The 15,739-nt window shown below is 37.7% G+C and overlaps 2 protein-coding genes across 6 annotated transcripts in view; both read right to left on the bottom strand.

The window, feature by feature from the left end:
• Positions 1 to 15,739, bottom strand: part of CDKL5 (cyclin dependent kinase like 5) — a 193,940-nt gene that overhangs the window by 95,951 nt on the left and 82,250 nt on the right. The window lies entirely within an intron of this gene.
• Positions 124 to 7,240, bottom strand: LOC131502989 (gap junction alpha-1 protein-like). Its single transcript, XM_058714275.1, has 2 exons — positions 6,076 to 7,240; positions 124 to 2,451 (listed from the first exon to the last, which is right to left on the bottom strand). The coding sequence occupies exon 2, from the start codon at positions 2,386 to 2,388 to the stop codon at positions 1,489 to 1,491; it is 900 nt and encodes a 299-aa protein (XP_058570258.1). The 5' UTR covers positions 2,389 to 2,451; positions 6,076 to 7,240; the 3' UTR covers positions 124 to 1,488.

Genomic DNA, 15,739 nt, shown 5'->3' with positions numbered 1-15,739 from the left:
GGAATCACTGTAATTCCATTTCTAAAACTCTGCAGTAGATTTTGCTTAGATTAAGATATACTGAATGAAGAGTTCAAAAGACTAGGAAAGATGACTGCAGCCAGAAACTCTCAGAGGCAGACATGCAGGTTGTTCTCTTAAACTTTATTAAAGAACATTCTCTAGACTATATGATGGACTAGGTCTACATTTGCACTAATAAAGCTGAACATGACAGTAGTCTAATGTGAAATATTAAACTATTTAGTGTACAAAACTGTTGATGTAGCTGTCGCACAAGAACAAAGTATGAAGCTCGGCATTTTCACCAACCATCTGTCAGTTTTAGAAAAGGTATTTGAAGAAACAGATTTCTTTAGTGTACATTTCCAACACATTAGTTACATGGGTAATATTCAAACCTCTTTCAACCTTTCTTGCACTCCAAATCTCAGTACAAACATCAAAAATGCCAGCCACCCCAAAAGACTGCCCGCCAAACTCATAACAGAATACAAGTTCTACAATAATGCTTGTTATGTAAGGTTTATTAAGTAGAACAAAGCCAAGAACTATCAGTTACTGCAAAATTCATGTAAGAACATTTAATAGTTCAGCTCTTTTCGTTCCTTTTAAGTTTCTCACATTGACTGCTGTTCACAGAACTAAAAGTGTATCATTCAAGTATCAATGATTACATTTCAGAAAAAGGACATCATTCCCGACATCTTTCTACAAAAGAAAAAAATCATAACGAACAGAACCAGTGTCCCTAATAGAATAAAGTGGCTGAAGGGGGGCATCTGAGTGGGGGAGGGAGGAGTGCTTCACTTTCACAGTAGGAATTATGTAATGTAAACATCATATGGCCCATACCACAAAATCTGTGACAAAGGCTCAAATTTGAACACTGCATTATTTTAATGATCCATGTTCATGAGTTTATACTGTGTCTTGTTTGTACCAACACATCACAAATATCTATCACTCCTTCATATACACTGAACCATTCGTGGGGAATATGGGAGAGAAAGTCTTTACTTATGTACCACCTGATGGAGACTTTATTTAAAATGTAAATTCTTCGAGTCAACCATTTTAAATACCAAGATGTTCCTCTGATTAATTAATCCCTCCCCGTCTCTCCCCTCCTATCCCAGATACTCCAAAAGAACCCTGTATGTCCACTAAGCCTCGTGACTGACAGTGTTCAGTACTGCTTCCACTGGAACAAAAGTACACTCTCCATTGTACCTTCCTTTTACTTTAACATTTGAGCAAAATCATAATGCTTTCAAGCATGTGTCTAGATCTCTAGGTCATCAAGGCTGCTGCTGGCATGACTGCTGGCTTTGCAGAATGGCTGCTGTCTACAATGGCTACTGCCCAGTAGCTAGGGTTTTTGTTTTTTCCCTCAGAATCTGCTTATCATCAAGGAAATTAAAAGGCTGTGTGAGCGAGTGGAGAGGCGGTGCTTCTTGCCTGCTCCATTAAACCTTGCTATGCACTCTATTTAGCACGGTTTTGCTCATTTCCTTGTTTGCTGTAACTGAGGCAGGAAGAACTGTTTGCGTTTCCGGGAACAAGCTTGTTCCTGGGAACGGACATGTCAGAGAGAGCAATAACTGATGAACTGCCTTTGGAGGGACCCAGCAGACCAGATATAACATAGTAAGACTCACTCTTTGAATCCTTCACGCGGTCCTTAATGCTCTTGACAAAGACAGAGAATAGCTCGACGATGTTCAAAGCAAGAGACACCAAGGACACCACTAGCATGAAGAGAATGAAGATATTTTTCTCTGTGGGGCGAGAAAGGAAGCAGTCCACTTGATGCGGGCAGGGGTCTCGTATGCAAGTGTAAACCGCGTTTAGACTGAATCCATAGATGTACCACTGGATCAGCAGGAAGGCCACCTCGAAAAGAGACTTGAAGAAGATGCTGACAGTATAGATTCGCAGCAAGTCCCTTCTCATCTTCACCTTATAGTGTTCTTCAGCGCTGAACTTGAACTTCTTCATTTCGATTCTGATTTCCTCCATGTTGACATCATTGGTTTGAGCAACTGTGAGTTCCTCCCCTTTCTTTTTCGAATTATGTTCCTTGCGCAGCAAGTAGAATACATGCACTAGGTACAAAAGTGAGGGGACAGACACAAATATGATCTGCAGCACCCAGAAGCGCACATGAGAGATCGGGAAGGACTTATCGTAGCAGACGTTTTCACAACCGGGCTGCCGAGTATTACAACGAAAGGCAAACTGCTCATCATCCCAGGCTGACTCAACTGCTGTCCCCAGGAGCAGGATTCGGAATACGAAAAGGATGGAGAGCCATACCTTCCCTCCAGGGTTGGAGTAGGTTTGAACCTTGCCGAGGAGCTGGCCTAAGGAACCCCAGTCACTCATGCTGCCTGTCCGCTGTTCTTTCGCTTAAAAGAAGTGAAGTAGGCACACCAAGTGACTGTGCTCCTTAGAGGATGAAGTAAAATGAAAAAGTAAGTTCAAGCACTCAAAACCCTGTAAAGTTTATAAAAGTCGGCTACACCCTTTGGTACCTTCCTCACTCTTCCTCCTAATGAAAGACAACTGCTGATACCCAATAAAAGCTTATGTGGGTTCATTTTCATACATGGTGAGTAAATACTCTTAAATAAAGATGTACATATATCAATAATAGGAAGAGTTACAAAAATGAGGGAACAAAATAAACGTATCTAAAGGTTTCTTCAATTCCAGAGTAAAGCCATCTCCAAAGATAAATACTGAAACAGAGAAACTGAATTAAAATTTCACAAGCAGGGATGCCTGGGTGGCTCAGTCAGTTGAGCATTCAATTCTTATTTTTGACTCAGGTCATGATCTCACAGTTCATGAGTTTGAACCCCACGCTGGGCTCTGCACTGACAGTGTGGAACCTGCTTGGGATTCTCTCATTCTCTCCCCCTGCCCCCCGCCCACCTCCACCACTCGTGCTCTCTCTCTCTCTCCCCCAAAATAAATAAAAATTAAAAAATTTTCACATGCATATATTGACCACTTCATCTTCAAACTTATTACAGCCATCATTTCCTAAATACATAATGATAGGGGCACCTGGCTGGCTTAGTCGGTAGAGCATGTGACTCTTGATCTCACGGTGCTGAGTTCAAGCCCCATGGTGGCATGGAGCCTATTTAGAAAAAAAAATTTTTTTTTTGAAAAGGGAACAACCAAGTAAATAATGCTATTCATTCGAGCATTATTTATTCAGTGCCTACTAGGTACCAGGTACAGTACTGGACACTGGTCCCTATGAGTGAGTAAAACAGAATTCCTGTACTTGTGCAACTTGCAATTAACTAGGGGAAACAGAACGTTAAAAGTACAATATTTTATTAAATCTAAGACACAAGTGATTGTAAGATACACTATTACATTACTTACCATTCAGAAAGCATTAAGGGCATCTAGTGTTAAGATGAGCCTCAATTTCAGAAATGTGAGCAGAAATGTACGTCTTAGAATCGATGAAAAAGGCTAAGTAAGTGAATGTACAATTGCAATTTTACATAAGTACTAAGAAGTAAACAGATAGGCACTGACAGAAATTAACTCAAGGAAACCCACATCAGCCTGAGCACGATTAAACTGTGATACTGGGGCAAGACTGAAGCTGAGGGAGAAATTACTAATGGCAGTTCAGGATCTCTCGGGGACAGTGGGAAGATTGGGGGAGAACATAGGACACAATTGAAAAGTACAGGGATGATGGTTCTGTGCTAAAATGGGCAGCCAGTGAGTTTTAGTGGCGACAAAAGTAGAAGAGGATGTCAAGAATCATGGGGGTGATCCTGAGAGCCTCTCACCCTGGAGAGGGAAACAATCCTGCCACTGTGGTCCTGAATGCTGTGATGAATGAAGGGACATTTTTGCAAGGGTGGCTGCCAACCCAGTTAGCATAGAGTAGCAAGATCAAAGAGAGAGAGAGAGAGAGAGAGAGAGAGAGAGAGAGAGAGAGAGAGAGGAGAAGAGAAGAGAAGAGGAGAGGAGAGGAGAGGAGGGGAGGGGAGGGGAGGGGAGGGGAGGGGAGGGGAGGGGAGGGGAGGGGAGGGGAGGGGAGGGGAGGGGAGAGGAGAGGAGAGGAGAGGAGAGGAGAGGAGAGGAGAGGAGAGGAGAGGAGAGGAGAGGAGAGGAACTTATCTGGAAATTGGAAGTCTGGACCCTGCCAACAAAGGCCTCAATTTAAAAACTTATTTACTAAATGTAAATCATTATCTCAGTTGAACTGTTAGCACATAGAAGCTTTTTTGGTAAGACTAAAATACTGACATACTATGTTCATGCATGTGGATTTCTTCTAGGAGATCGTTTTATCAACAGGTGTTTTGGGGGTTTGTGGGGGGTTTTGGTTTTATTAAGTTTCAGGAGGAGCAACATGGATACTGACCACTAATCTATTGAGGCTGGATGGGACTTGGCATGGGGCACAACACAGAAGTGTGCCACTACTGAAGACCTGTTCTTCTCTCTCCATTTTCTCCCAACAGCCTATTTCTTTATAAGAAATGTCTCTAAGCAAAAGCCTAAAGAAAGACTTCTGCCTCCAATTCAAATCATGCTAGACAAATGGATCTTCTTTTGTTGTTGTTTTTTTTTTAAGATTTTATTTTTATTTTATTTTTACGTAATCTCTACACCGAATGCAGGGCTTGAACACATAACCCTGAGATCAAGAGTCACATGTTCCAACAACTGAGCCAGCCAGGAACCCTGGATCTTATTTTAAAACAAATCACAGCTAATTGATTATTACATGGCAAAAAATAATTATTTTCAATCAAATTCTTTCAATACAGCATGAACTCATCATTTCTAAAAACAAAATTTATTTAGTATATTAAGATAAAATCCATAATATGTAATATTTTAATTCTCCCTCCTGAAAAACTTTAATTCCCAAAGACAGATATTCATTTTAAGCAATTAAGAAAATTAAGAGAAAAATATTTCTTAAATATGACATGAGTTTGCCAGCTAATAAGTAATCTTAAATACCATTCAACTAATTTGTTTCTTGGTTTAACAGCTATTCTTCACAGTAGATTCGGTGAGAAAAATAAAAATTAAGAATGAAACCTAAAAAAAGGGCAAGGTTAATGCAATTTACAATGTCTCAATCGCCCAAGGTTCTGCAAGGATAAGAACTGAAGGCTCCCAAAATGCATTTTTTTTTAGCAAGCAATCAAATTATACGGCTCTTAAGTATACACCATACTTTCTCAGTTGTTTAAATAACACATTTTAGCCAAACTGCCCTCTATCACACAGATTCTAAAAGTGATTCTATTAGGCTAAAGTCACCAAGATCTACAGTTTATGATTAATACATTCTTCAAGGTTAATTGAAAATAAATCACTGGCAGCATAAGAGTTAGGCATTTATTGTCATTAGTTTTTCAAATTTAAACACTGGCTTCGTCTCCAGAGGTTTCAAAGTGCCTCAGAAAATTGAGTTACTTTCTCAAAAACAAGTGGGGTAAAAACACTAAGTGAAGGTTAAACACAATAATCCCTGAAACTACTTTAGCATGGATTCTAAAAGATACCTGATTAAAAAAAAAAACAAAACAAAAGCCAGTGCGGGGCGGGGGGGGGAATCAATAATTCCAGTTAATTTTGAGTAAAGTTATTAGCAATTTTCTAGAACTACAATAAGTTCTTAAGTTTTTCAAATATTTTGTTCTAAAAAAGTTCTTGCTATAAGCACTTTGAAAATATACATATCTGAAATTCAAAGGGATGAAAATAACTAAGAATGAGTCATCTCAGCTAAGCAAATGGTTCACAGAAAAGTTAAAAGCCTCTTGCTGAACAATTATTTTTAAACTGGACAAGGTATTTCCAATTTTAAAACATAAACGTAAGACTTCAGGTTTCAGTTCCTACAAATAAACTGCTTGAATATTGTCACTCCTGTCCTTATAACAAGAGGGAAAAAAACTGAAAATCAACTTTCCTTAGGCTTATCAGAGAATTAAGGACATAAAGCAAACTGAACTCCTGAAATCTGGAGAGAAAGGCAAATACAGAGAATCACACCCAAGAACAGCTTACCTGGAGCAGAAGGTGCTAGAGAAATACACTGGGGAGAAAACTTAAATGCTAATTTCAACAAAGGCTTGCAAGTAAGAACTCCAACGGACCCAATCCAACGAGAACCCTCCACAATCTTTTGGCTTTACCCTCCAGGACTTCACCAGGTTCTGAACATGAAGATCCAAGAATGATCTCCTCCCCTTTTTGGTAAGGGGAGGAGAAAAGTAACAATGCCCAGGATAAAGATCCAATAAAAATCTTCTCCCTTTTGAGTAAGGGGAAGGAGAACAGAACCCTTTTGAAAAACATCCAGGGGAAAGTAACGGTTTTGAAATAAGCTTGCACTGTTCTCCATGACAAAAGCCAACACTCCAAGGGAAAATTTACCAGAGCCTTATATGCTGTCCTGGGAGAGGGGAAATTAGCCAGCTATAGCCCCTCTACCCTTCTTGTTTCACCTGAAAAGAAGGGGAGGAAAGGGCCAAAAAATATTTGTGAGAGTTGCAGCCCAGGACTCCAGCCCACCAAAAGACTAAGATTTGGTCCTAAGATTATAGAACACTTCCTCGTCCTCATACTCTACCACCATGTCACCAGGGTTCTGGTAAAGTAACAGTGGATTTCAACTGAACAAGTTGCAAGAAACAGACCATTTAAAAAGGAATTCTTAGGGAAATGCAAAGACAATGGGGGAGAAAAATAAAACAAAAAATAAAGACACTAGAGCAAACTGAAGCCTCTGGCACCTACCCCTACAACAAACATTTAATGGCCCAGACCCTAGTCAAATTAACGTAAAACATTACACTAAAAGCCTATTTACCTCAGTTCCCATTGCCCAACATATCCTGGCTTTTAAAAAACAGTAAAAAGCATGCTAAAAGGCAAGATAAAAGGCAATCTGAGGAGACAAAGCAGGCATCAGAATTAGACTCAGGTATGGCACAGATTTGGGGGTTATCAGTAATAATTTCAGATACAGAATATAAAATAACTATGATTACTATGTGAAAAACTCTAATGGAAAAAGTAGACAACATGTAAGTACAGATGGGTAATGTAAGCACAACTCGAAGAAAGAATGAAAAGAAAATGCTACAAATAAAAATCACTACAACAAAAATGAATAATGCTTTTAATGAACTTATCAGTAGATTGGACATGGCCAAGCAAGGAATCAGTGAATTTAAAGGCATTTCAATAGAAACTTCCCAAACTAAATGCAAAGGGAAAAAAGAATTTTAAAAAGCAGAACAGAATATCTAAGAACTACAGAACAATTATAAAAGGTATAACCAGAATACCATAAGGAAGAGAATGAGACAAAGGAGAAGAAATATTTGAAGAAATAATGTCCAAAAATCTTCCAAAATTAATGACACCAAACCATTGCACATCAAAAAGCTCAGAGCAGACCTAGCAAGATAAATACCAAAAAACTACACCTAAACTACATCATATTCAAACTACAGAAAAATAAACATAAAGAGAAAATCATGAAAAAAGCCAGAGGGAAAAAATATCTTACCTACAGATAACAAGGATAAGAAGTACATCCAACTGTTTTCAGAAGCCATAAAGTAGAATATTTAAAGTGTTGGGATAAAAAAATTATTCATTGAAATTACCTCTCAAAAGGAGAAATACTTTTTCAGATAAACCAAAACTGAGTGAAGTTTTTTAACAGTGGATCAGTCTTGGGGCACCTGGGTGGCTCAGTCAGTTAAGCGTCCAACTTTGGCTCAGGTCATGGTCTCACGGTTCATGAATTCGAGACCCACGTTGGGCTCTGTGCTGACAGCTCAGACCCTGGAGCCTGCTTGGGAATCTGTGACTCTCTCTCTCTCTCTTTCTCTCTCTGCACCCCCTCCCCTGCTCACGCTATCTCTCAAAAAAATAAACATTTAAAAAAAAATTAAAAAAAAACAACAACAACAGTGGATCAGCCTAGTAAAAACTTTTAAAAAGTTCTTTAGAGAAGGAAAATTATACAGGTCAGCAAGTCAGATCTAAATGAGGTAAGAGCACTGGAGAAGGAATAAACGAAGGCAAAATAAAATGTGCTTTTCCTATTCTTAATTAATAGATAACCATTCAAGTGCACCTGGGTGGCTCAGTCGGTTGAGCATCCGACTTCAGCTCAGGTCATGATCTCATTGGTTCGTGAGTTCAAGCCCCACATCGGCCTCTGTGCTGACAGGTCAGGGCCTGGAGCCTACTTCAGGTTGTGTGTCTCCTTCTCTCTGCCCCTCCCCACTTGTGTTCTGTCTCTCTCAAAAATAAATAAACATGAAAAAAAAATAGATACCCATTCAAAGAATAGTAACAGTGTATTCACTGATTATAGCATAGGGATAAGTAAAATGAACGAATGACAGCAATGTTACAAGGGGGATGGGAGGGAGGAATTCAGAAAATTCTAGTTTAAGGTACACATACTGCCTGAGAAGCAGAATACAGTTATCTGATAGCAGACTTAGAGACCAACGTTGTATGAGACAAGCTCCAGGGCAATGACTAAAAACCTTTTTTTTTTTTTTTTTTTAATGTTTATTTATTTTTGAGAGAGAGAGAGAGAGAGAGAGTAGGAGAGTGTGAGCGTGGTAGGGGCAGAGAGAGAGGGAGACAGAGGATCCAAAGCAGGCTGTGCGCTGATGCAAAGAGCCCAATAAGGGGCTCAAACTCACAAACCGTGAGATCATGACCTGAGCCACCCAGGCGCCCCTGACAAACTCTTTTTTAAAGAAGTATAATGGACATGCTAAGACAAGAGAGAAAATAGAATCACATAAAACAGTCCATTAAAACCAGAAGGAAGAAAAGGAAAGAAATGTTTTTGTTAAAAAAAAAAGGCGGGGGGGGTTGCCTGGCTGGCTCATAACCCCTTGATCTTGTTGGGTGTAGAGATTACTAAAAAAAAAATTTTTTTTAAATAAAAAAAGAAGAAGTGTAACAAACAGAAAAGTTACAAAAATGGTTCATACTGATCCAAATATATTAATAATCACCTTAAATGTGAATGGCCTAAATACGTCAATTAAAAGAGATTGTGAGAATGGATTTTTAAAAGCCACTTTAAATAAAGACACAGATAGGTTAAAAGCAAAGGGATACAAAAAGGTATATCACATTAACACTAAAGAAAGCTGGAATAACTATATCAATTTTATACAAATCAGATTTCAGAACAAAGAAAATCATCAGGAATAAAGACGGACATTATAAAATGATACATTCTCCAAGAAGACATAATAATCCTTAATATGCATATGCACCAAACAAGAGGACATCAAAATTCATGAGGCAAATATTGACAGAACTGCAAGGAGAAACAGACAAATCCACCATTATAGTTGGAGACTTTAACACCCGCTCCCCAACTTCCAGTAACTGACAGATCTGCAGATAAAAATTGAGTAAGGATATAGGTGAACTGAACAGCACCATTAACTAACTAGACCTACCAGACATTTACGTAACACTTCTTCCAACAGAAGCACAACACATATTCTTCTCAAGCTTATATCAAGCATTCATCAAAGTGGACCAAATTCTGGGCCATAAAACACAACAAATTTTAAAGCATAAAAATCATACAAAGTATACTCTCACAACACAATGGAATTAAACTAGAAATCAATAACATAAAGCTGGGAAATCTCAAAATATTTAGAGATTAAACAAGACACTTCTAAATAACACACAAGTCAGTGGCTCCTGGCTATCTCAGTTAGTGGAGTAAGTGACTCTTGATCTCAGGGTCATGAGTACAAACCCCACATTCAGTGTAGAACTTACTTAAATTTAAATAAATAAATAAATAAAATAAAATAAAATAACACACAGGTCAAAAAGAAATCTTGAATTTAAAAATATTTTGAACTAAATGAAAATGAAAGTATAAAACAAAATTGTGTGATGCAGCAAAAGCAGTGTATAGAAAAAAGTTTGTAGCATGGAATGCATATATTAGAAAAGAAAACAGACCTAAAATCAGTAACTAAAATAAATAAATAAAATCAGTAACTAATCTTCTATCTTAGGAAATAATACAAAGAGGGATAACTTAAGCCTAAAGCAAGAAGAAAAGAATAATAAAAATAACAGAAGTAATCAATGAAATTGAAAACAGAAACTCAACAGTGAAAATCAATGAAAACAAAAGCTGGCTCTTTTAAAAGAACAGTAAAATTCATAAACCTCTACCGAGGCTAACCAAGAAAAAGAGAAAAAACAGAAATTATTAATATCAGATATGAAAGAAGAGTCATCACTACAAATCACATGGACATTAAAGGAATAATAAAGGAATATTATGGAGGAATATTATGAACAAATCTATGCTATAAATTTAGTAACTTAGGTGAATGGACCAACTCCTTGAAATATACAAACTATCAACATTTATCCAAGGAATAATAGATAGTCTGAATAGACCTGTATGTATGGAAGAAACTCAACCAATAATAACCTTCTAAAATAAAAGTCCCATATCCAGATAGTTTCACTGGTGACTTAAGGAGAGATTATACTAATTCTCTACAATCTCTTCCAGAAAAATCTCTCTCTTCCAGAAGTAGAGGAACACTTCTTAACTCACTCCATGAAGCCAGTATTACCTTAATACCAAAACCAGATAAAAACATTAAAATAAAGGTAAGCTACAGGTGAATCTCTCTCATGAACACAGATGTAGAAATCCTCAAAAAATATTGGCAAAGCATAAACAGCAATGTATAAAAAGAATGATACACCATGACAATGTGGGATTTGTCCCAGGTGTGCAAGGTTGGTTCACCATTCTAAAATCAATTCATGTCTGGGGCGCCTGGGTGGCGCAGTCGGTTAAGCGTCCGACTTCAGCCAGGTCACGATCTCGCGGTCCGTGAGTTCGAGCCCCGCGTCAGGCTCTGGGCTGATGGCTCGGAGCCTGGAGCCTGTTTCCGATTCTGTGTCTCCCTCTCTCTCTGCCCCTCCCCCGTTCATGCTCTGTCTCTCTCTGTCCCAAAAATAAATAAAAAACGTTGAAAATAAATAAATAAATAAATAAATAAATAAATAAAATCAATTCATGTAATCTACCATCATCAGTGAGCTAAAATAGAAATGTCACATCATATCAATTGATGCAGAAAAACAATGACAAAACCCAAACCCATTTGGATGTAAACTCTTAGTAATCTAGGAATAGAAGTTCCTCAACTTAATAAAGAACATCTACAAAAATCCTACAGTTAACATCATGCTTAATGGTAAGAAACCACATGCCTTCCCACTAAGCTCAGGAATAAGATAAGGATGACCCCTCTTACCACTTTTTTCTTTAATGTTTTTTTTTTTTTTATTATTCATTTCTGAGACAGAGAGAGAGCACGAGCAGGGGAGGGGCATAGAGAGAGGGAGACACAGAATCAGAAGCAGGCTCCAGGCTCTGAGCTGTCAGCACAGAGCCCGGTGCGGGGCTCGAACTCACAGACCACGAGATCATGACCTGAGCCGAAGTCGGTCGCTCAACCAACCGAGCCACCCAGGCGCTCCCCCTCTTACCACTTTCGTTCAACATTTTATTGGAAGTCATAACTAATACAATAAGAAAAAGAAATGAAAGGTATACAGATTGGGAAAGAAAAAATAAACTGTTGTGTTCACAGATGATTGGCTTGCCCATGAAGAAAATCTCAAAAAACCTACAATGAAAAACTCCTGGAACTAATAAACAGTTCTAGCTAAGTCACAAGTTACAAGGGTAATATACAAAAATCAACTGCTTTCCCACATACCAGGAATGAATAATTAGAAATAAAAATTAAAAACAATACCATTTACATTATCACACACACAAAAGTACTGAGGTATAAATCTAACACAACATTTGCAAGATCTGTTATGCGAAACCCTACATAACTATGTTGAAAGAAATCAAAAGATTTAAATAAATGGAGAGATATTCTGCACTCATGCATTAGAACACTCAGTATTAGGATGTCAATTCTTCTCAACTTGATCTATAGACTCAGTGTGATCCCAATTCCAGTAAGCTATTTATTTTCTGGATGCCAACAAACTGATTTTAAAAGTAACATGGATGGTGCCTGGATGGCTCGGTCGGTTAAACATCTGACTTTGGCTTAGGTCATGATCTCATGGTTCGTAAGTTCGAGCCCCACATCGGGCTCTGTACTGACAGCTCGGAGCCTGGAACCTGTTTCAGATTCCGTGTCTCCCTCTCTCTCTGCCCCTCCCCCCACCTCCAAAATAAACAAACATTAAAAAGATATTTTTAATAAAAATAAAAGTAACATGGAAAGGCAAAAAGACAGAATAGTTAACACAAAATTGAAAAGGAACAATAAAGTTGAAGAACTGATATCACCTGATTTTAAGACTTGCTATAAAACTATAGTAATCAAGACGGCATGATATTAGGTGAAGGAAAGACAAATAAATCAATGGAACAGAACAGAGCCCAAAAATAGACTCAACACAAACACAACTGATTTTGACAAAGATGCAGAAGCAATCCAATGGGAAAAAAAGGTGTTTTCAACAAATGGTTCTGGACGTTCATATGTAAAATAAAGAATCTAGACACAACCGTTGTAACTTTCACAAAAATTAACCCAAAGTGGATCACAGACCTAAATACAAAATTACAAGACTTCTAAAAGGTAATCTAGAAAATCTAGATGACCCTTGACCTTGGTGATGTGATTTTGTATATTGCCAAAAAGGACAATCTACCCAAAAAATTGATAAGTTGGAGATCAATGACTGGGAGAAAATGTGTGCAAAAACAGAGTGATATCACCAAAAATGTCAAAATAGGGAAATCTAGGACTCCGTCCTTTCACAGAAACAAATAATGGGCTGGAAAAAGTATTAGAATCAGTTTCTAGAACTCTGCAACTAGTCAAAACCTTAAAATGACCATGAAAAAACTTGATAAAAGAGGTAACTACTGTGTGATATGAGCTCAGTGCGCATTTTAAACTGCCTACCTACTTTACCCTACACACCATATCCATGATGGACAAGCAGACAATAAATAGAAGACAACTTCCTCAACCTGATAAAGCACATTTATGAAAGATCAACAACTAACATCATGCATACTCAGTGATTTAAAAGACAGAAAGCCTTCTCCCCAAGATCAGGAACAAGGTGAAGGTGTCCACTTTTGCCACTTAATAACACTGTACTAAAAATTCTAGCCAGAACAACTAGGCAAGACAAAGAAATAAAAAGTTTCCAGATTAAAAGGGAAGAAATAAGGGCACCTGGCTGGCTCAATCAGCAGAGCACGCGACTCTTCATCTTGAAGTTGTGAGTTCAAGCCCCACGTTGAGTGTAAAGATTACTTAAAAATAAAATATATAAAAAAATAAAAATAGCACACCTGTGTGGTTTAGTCTGTTAAGCGTCCCGACTCTTGATTTTGGCTCAGGTCACGATCTCATGTTCATGAGTTCAAGCCCTGCATCGGGCTCTGTGCTGACAGTGCCTGCTTGGGATTCTCTCTCTCTCCCTCTCTCTCTACCCCTCCGGCACCTGTGCACTCTTTCTCTCTCTCAAAATAAACTTAATACAAATAAAAATAAGTAAATAAAATTTTTAAAAGGAAGAAATGAAACTACTCTCATCCACAGATGATATAATTATAGAAAGAAAATCCAAAAGAATCCACACCTTACAGCTAACAAATTCAGCAAAACTACAGGATAAAAAATCAAAACACGATAGCCAGTAGTCTACAAAATGTTAGACACATAATTACATTTGACCCAGCAATTCTATTCCTAGGTATATATACAAAAGAATTAAGAGGAAGGACTCAGATACTTGTATGTGAATGTTCATAGGAACATTATTCACATTAGCCAAAAGTGGAAACAATTCAAGTGTCCATCAACAAATGAATGGATAAGCAAAATGTGGTATATACATACAACAGAGTATTATTTCGCATAAAAAGGAATGAAGTTCTGACACATACTACAACATGAATGAACCCTGAAAACATTATGCTAAGTAATAGAAGCCAGACACAAAAAGACAAATATTGTATTATTCCACTTACACAAAATATCTAAAACAGGCAAAACTATAGAGACAGAAAGTAGATTAGAAGTTGCTACATGCTGGGGGTAAGGGGGAATGGGGGAGTTACTGCTTAATTGCTACAGTTTCTTTTGTGTATGATAAAGAAAATTGGAAATATATTGGTGATGGTTACATAACACTGTGAATGCGATGATGCCACTGAACTGTACACTTAGAAATGGTTAAAATGGCAAATCTTGTGATACATATTTTACCACAATAAAAAATCAGTATTTCTATATACTAGCAACTAACAATCCAAAATGGAAATTAAGAAAGCAATTCCATTTAAAATAGCATCCAGGGGCACCTGGGTGGCTCAGTAGGTTAAGCATCCGACTCTTGATTTCAGCTCAGGTCGTGATCTCGTGGTTCATGAGTTCAAGTCCCACATGGGGCTCCATGCTCATAGCATGGAGCCTGCTTAGGATTCTCTGTCTCCGCCTCTCTCTGCCCCACTCCCCACTCATCTCTCTCAAAAAAAATAAATAAACTTTAAAAAAAAAAGAGCATCCAAATGAATAAATACCTAGGAATAAATGTAACCAAGCATGTAAAAGACTAATACATTGAAAACTACAAAGTACTGATGAAAGAAGTTAAAGAAGACTTAAATAAACAGGTCTTACATTCACAGATTGGAAAAATTTATATTGTTAAGGTAACAATACTATGCAAAGTAATCCACAGATTCACTGGACTCTCTATCAAAATTCCAATGGCCTTTTTTTTCAGAAATGGAAAAGCTAATCCTCAGATTCATATGGAATTGCAAGGGGCTCTCAATAACCAAATGAGTATTGAAAAAAGAAGAAACAAAGTTGGTGGATTCATACTGATTTCAAAACTTACTACAAATCCACAGTAATCAAAACAGTGTGGCACTGACATAAGGACAGACACACAGACCAATGGAATAAAATTGAGAGTCTGGAAATAAACTAATATACTGATGGTCAATTTATTTTCAACAAGGGTGGCAACACCAATAAACAGGGAAAAAACTGTCTCTTCAACAAATGGTGTTAGGACAACTGCATACCCAACATCCAAAAGAATGAAGTTGGATCCCTATCTCATACTACATATAAAAATTAACTCAAAATGGAATAACCACATAAATATAAAAGCTAAAACTAAACTATTAACTTTTAATTTTTTAAATGTTTTTATTTATTTTTGAGACAGAGAGAGCATGAGCAGGGGAGGGGCAGAGAGAGGAGACACAGAATCCAAAGCAGGCTCCAGGCTCTGAGCTGTCAGCACAGAGCCTGATGCGGGGCTCAAACTCACGGACTGTAAGATCATGACCTGAGCTGAAGTCGGACGCTTAACCAACTGAGCCACTTAGGCGCCCCTAAACTATTAAGTTTTAAAAAGGCATAAGCCATCATGACCTTGAATTTGGCAATGGTTTCAAAAACATGAGCAATAGAGGAAAAAATAAACTGGAATTTATGCAAAAGACACTATCAAGTAAACAGACAATCTACAGAATGAGAAAAAATACTTGCAAACCACACACTTAATAAAGGACTTATATCCAGAATATATAAAGAACTCTTGCAACTGAACAATAAAA

This window comes from Neofelis nebulosa, chromosome X (genome assembly GCF_028018385.1).
Source record: "Neofelis nebulosa isolate mNeoNeb1 chromosome X, mNeoNeb1.pri, whole genome shotgun sequence".
In the NCBI taxonomy this organism is placed as follows: domain Eukaryota; kingdom Metazoa; phylum Chordata; class Mammalia; order Carnivora; family Felidae; genus Neofelis; species Neofelis nebulosa.
This window is presented reverse-complemented; position numbering and strand designations above follow the sequence as displayed.

Excerpts from the sequence above, each read along its gene's own strand:
- LOC131502989 (XM_058714275.1), bottom strand. The coding sequence starts at position 2,388 with ATGAGTGACTGGGGTTCCTTAGGCCAGCTCCTCGGCAAGGTTCAAACC.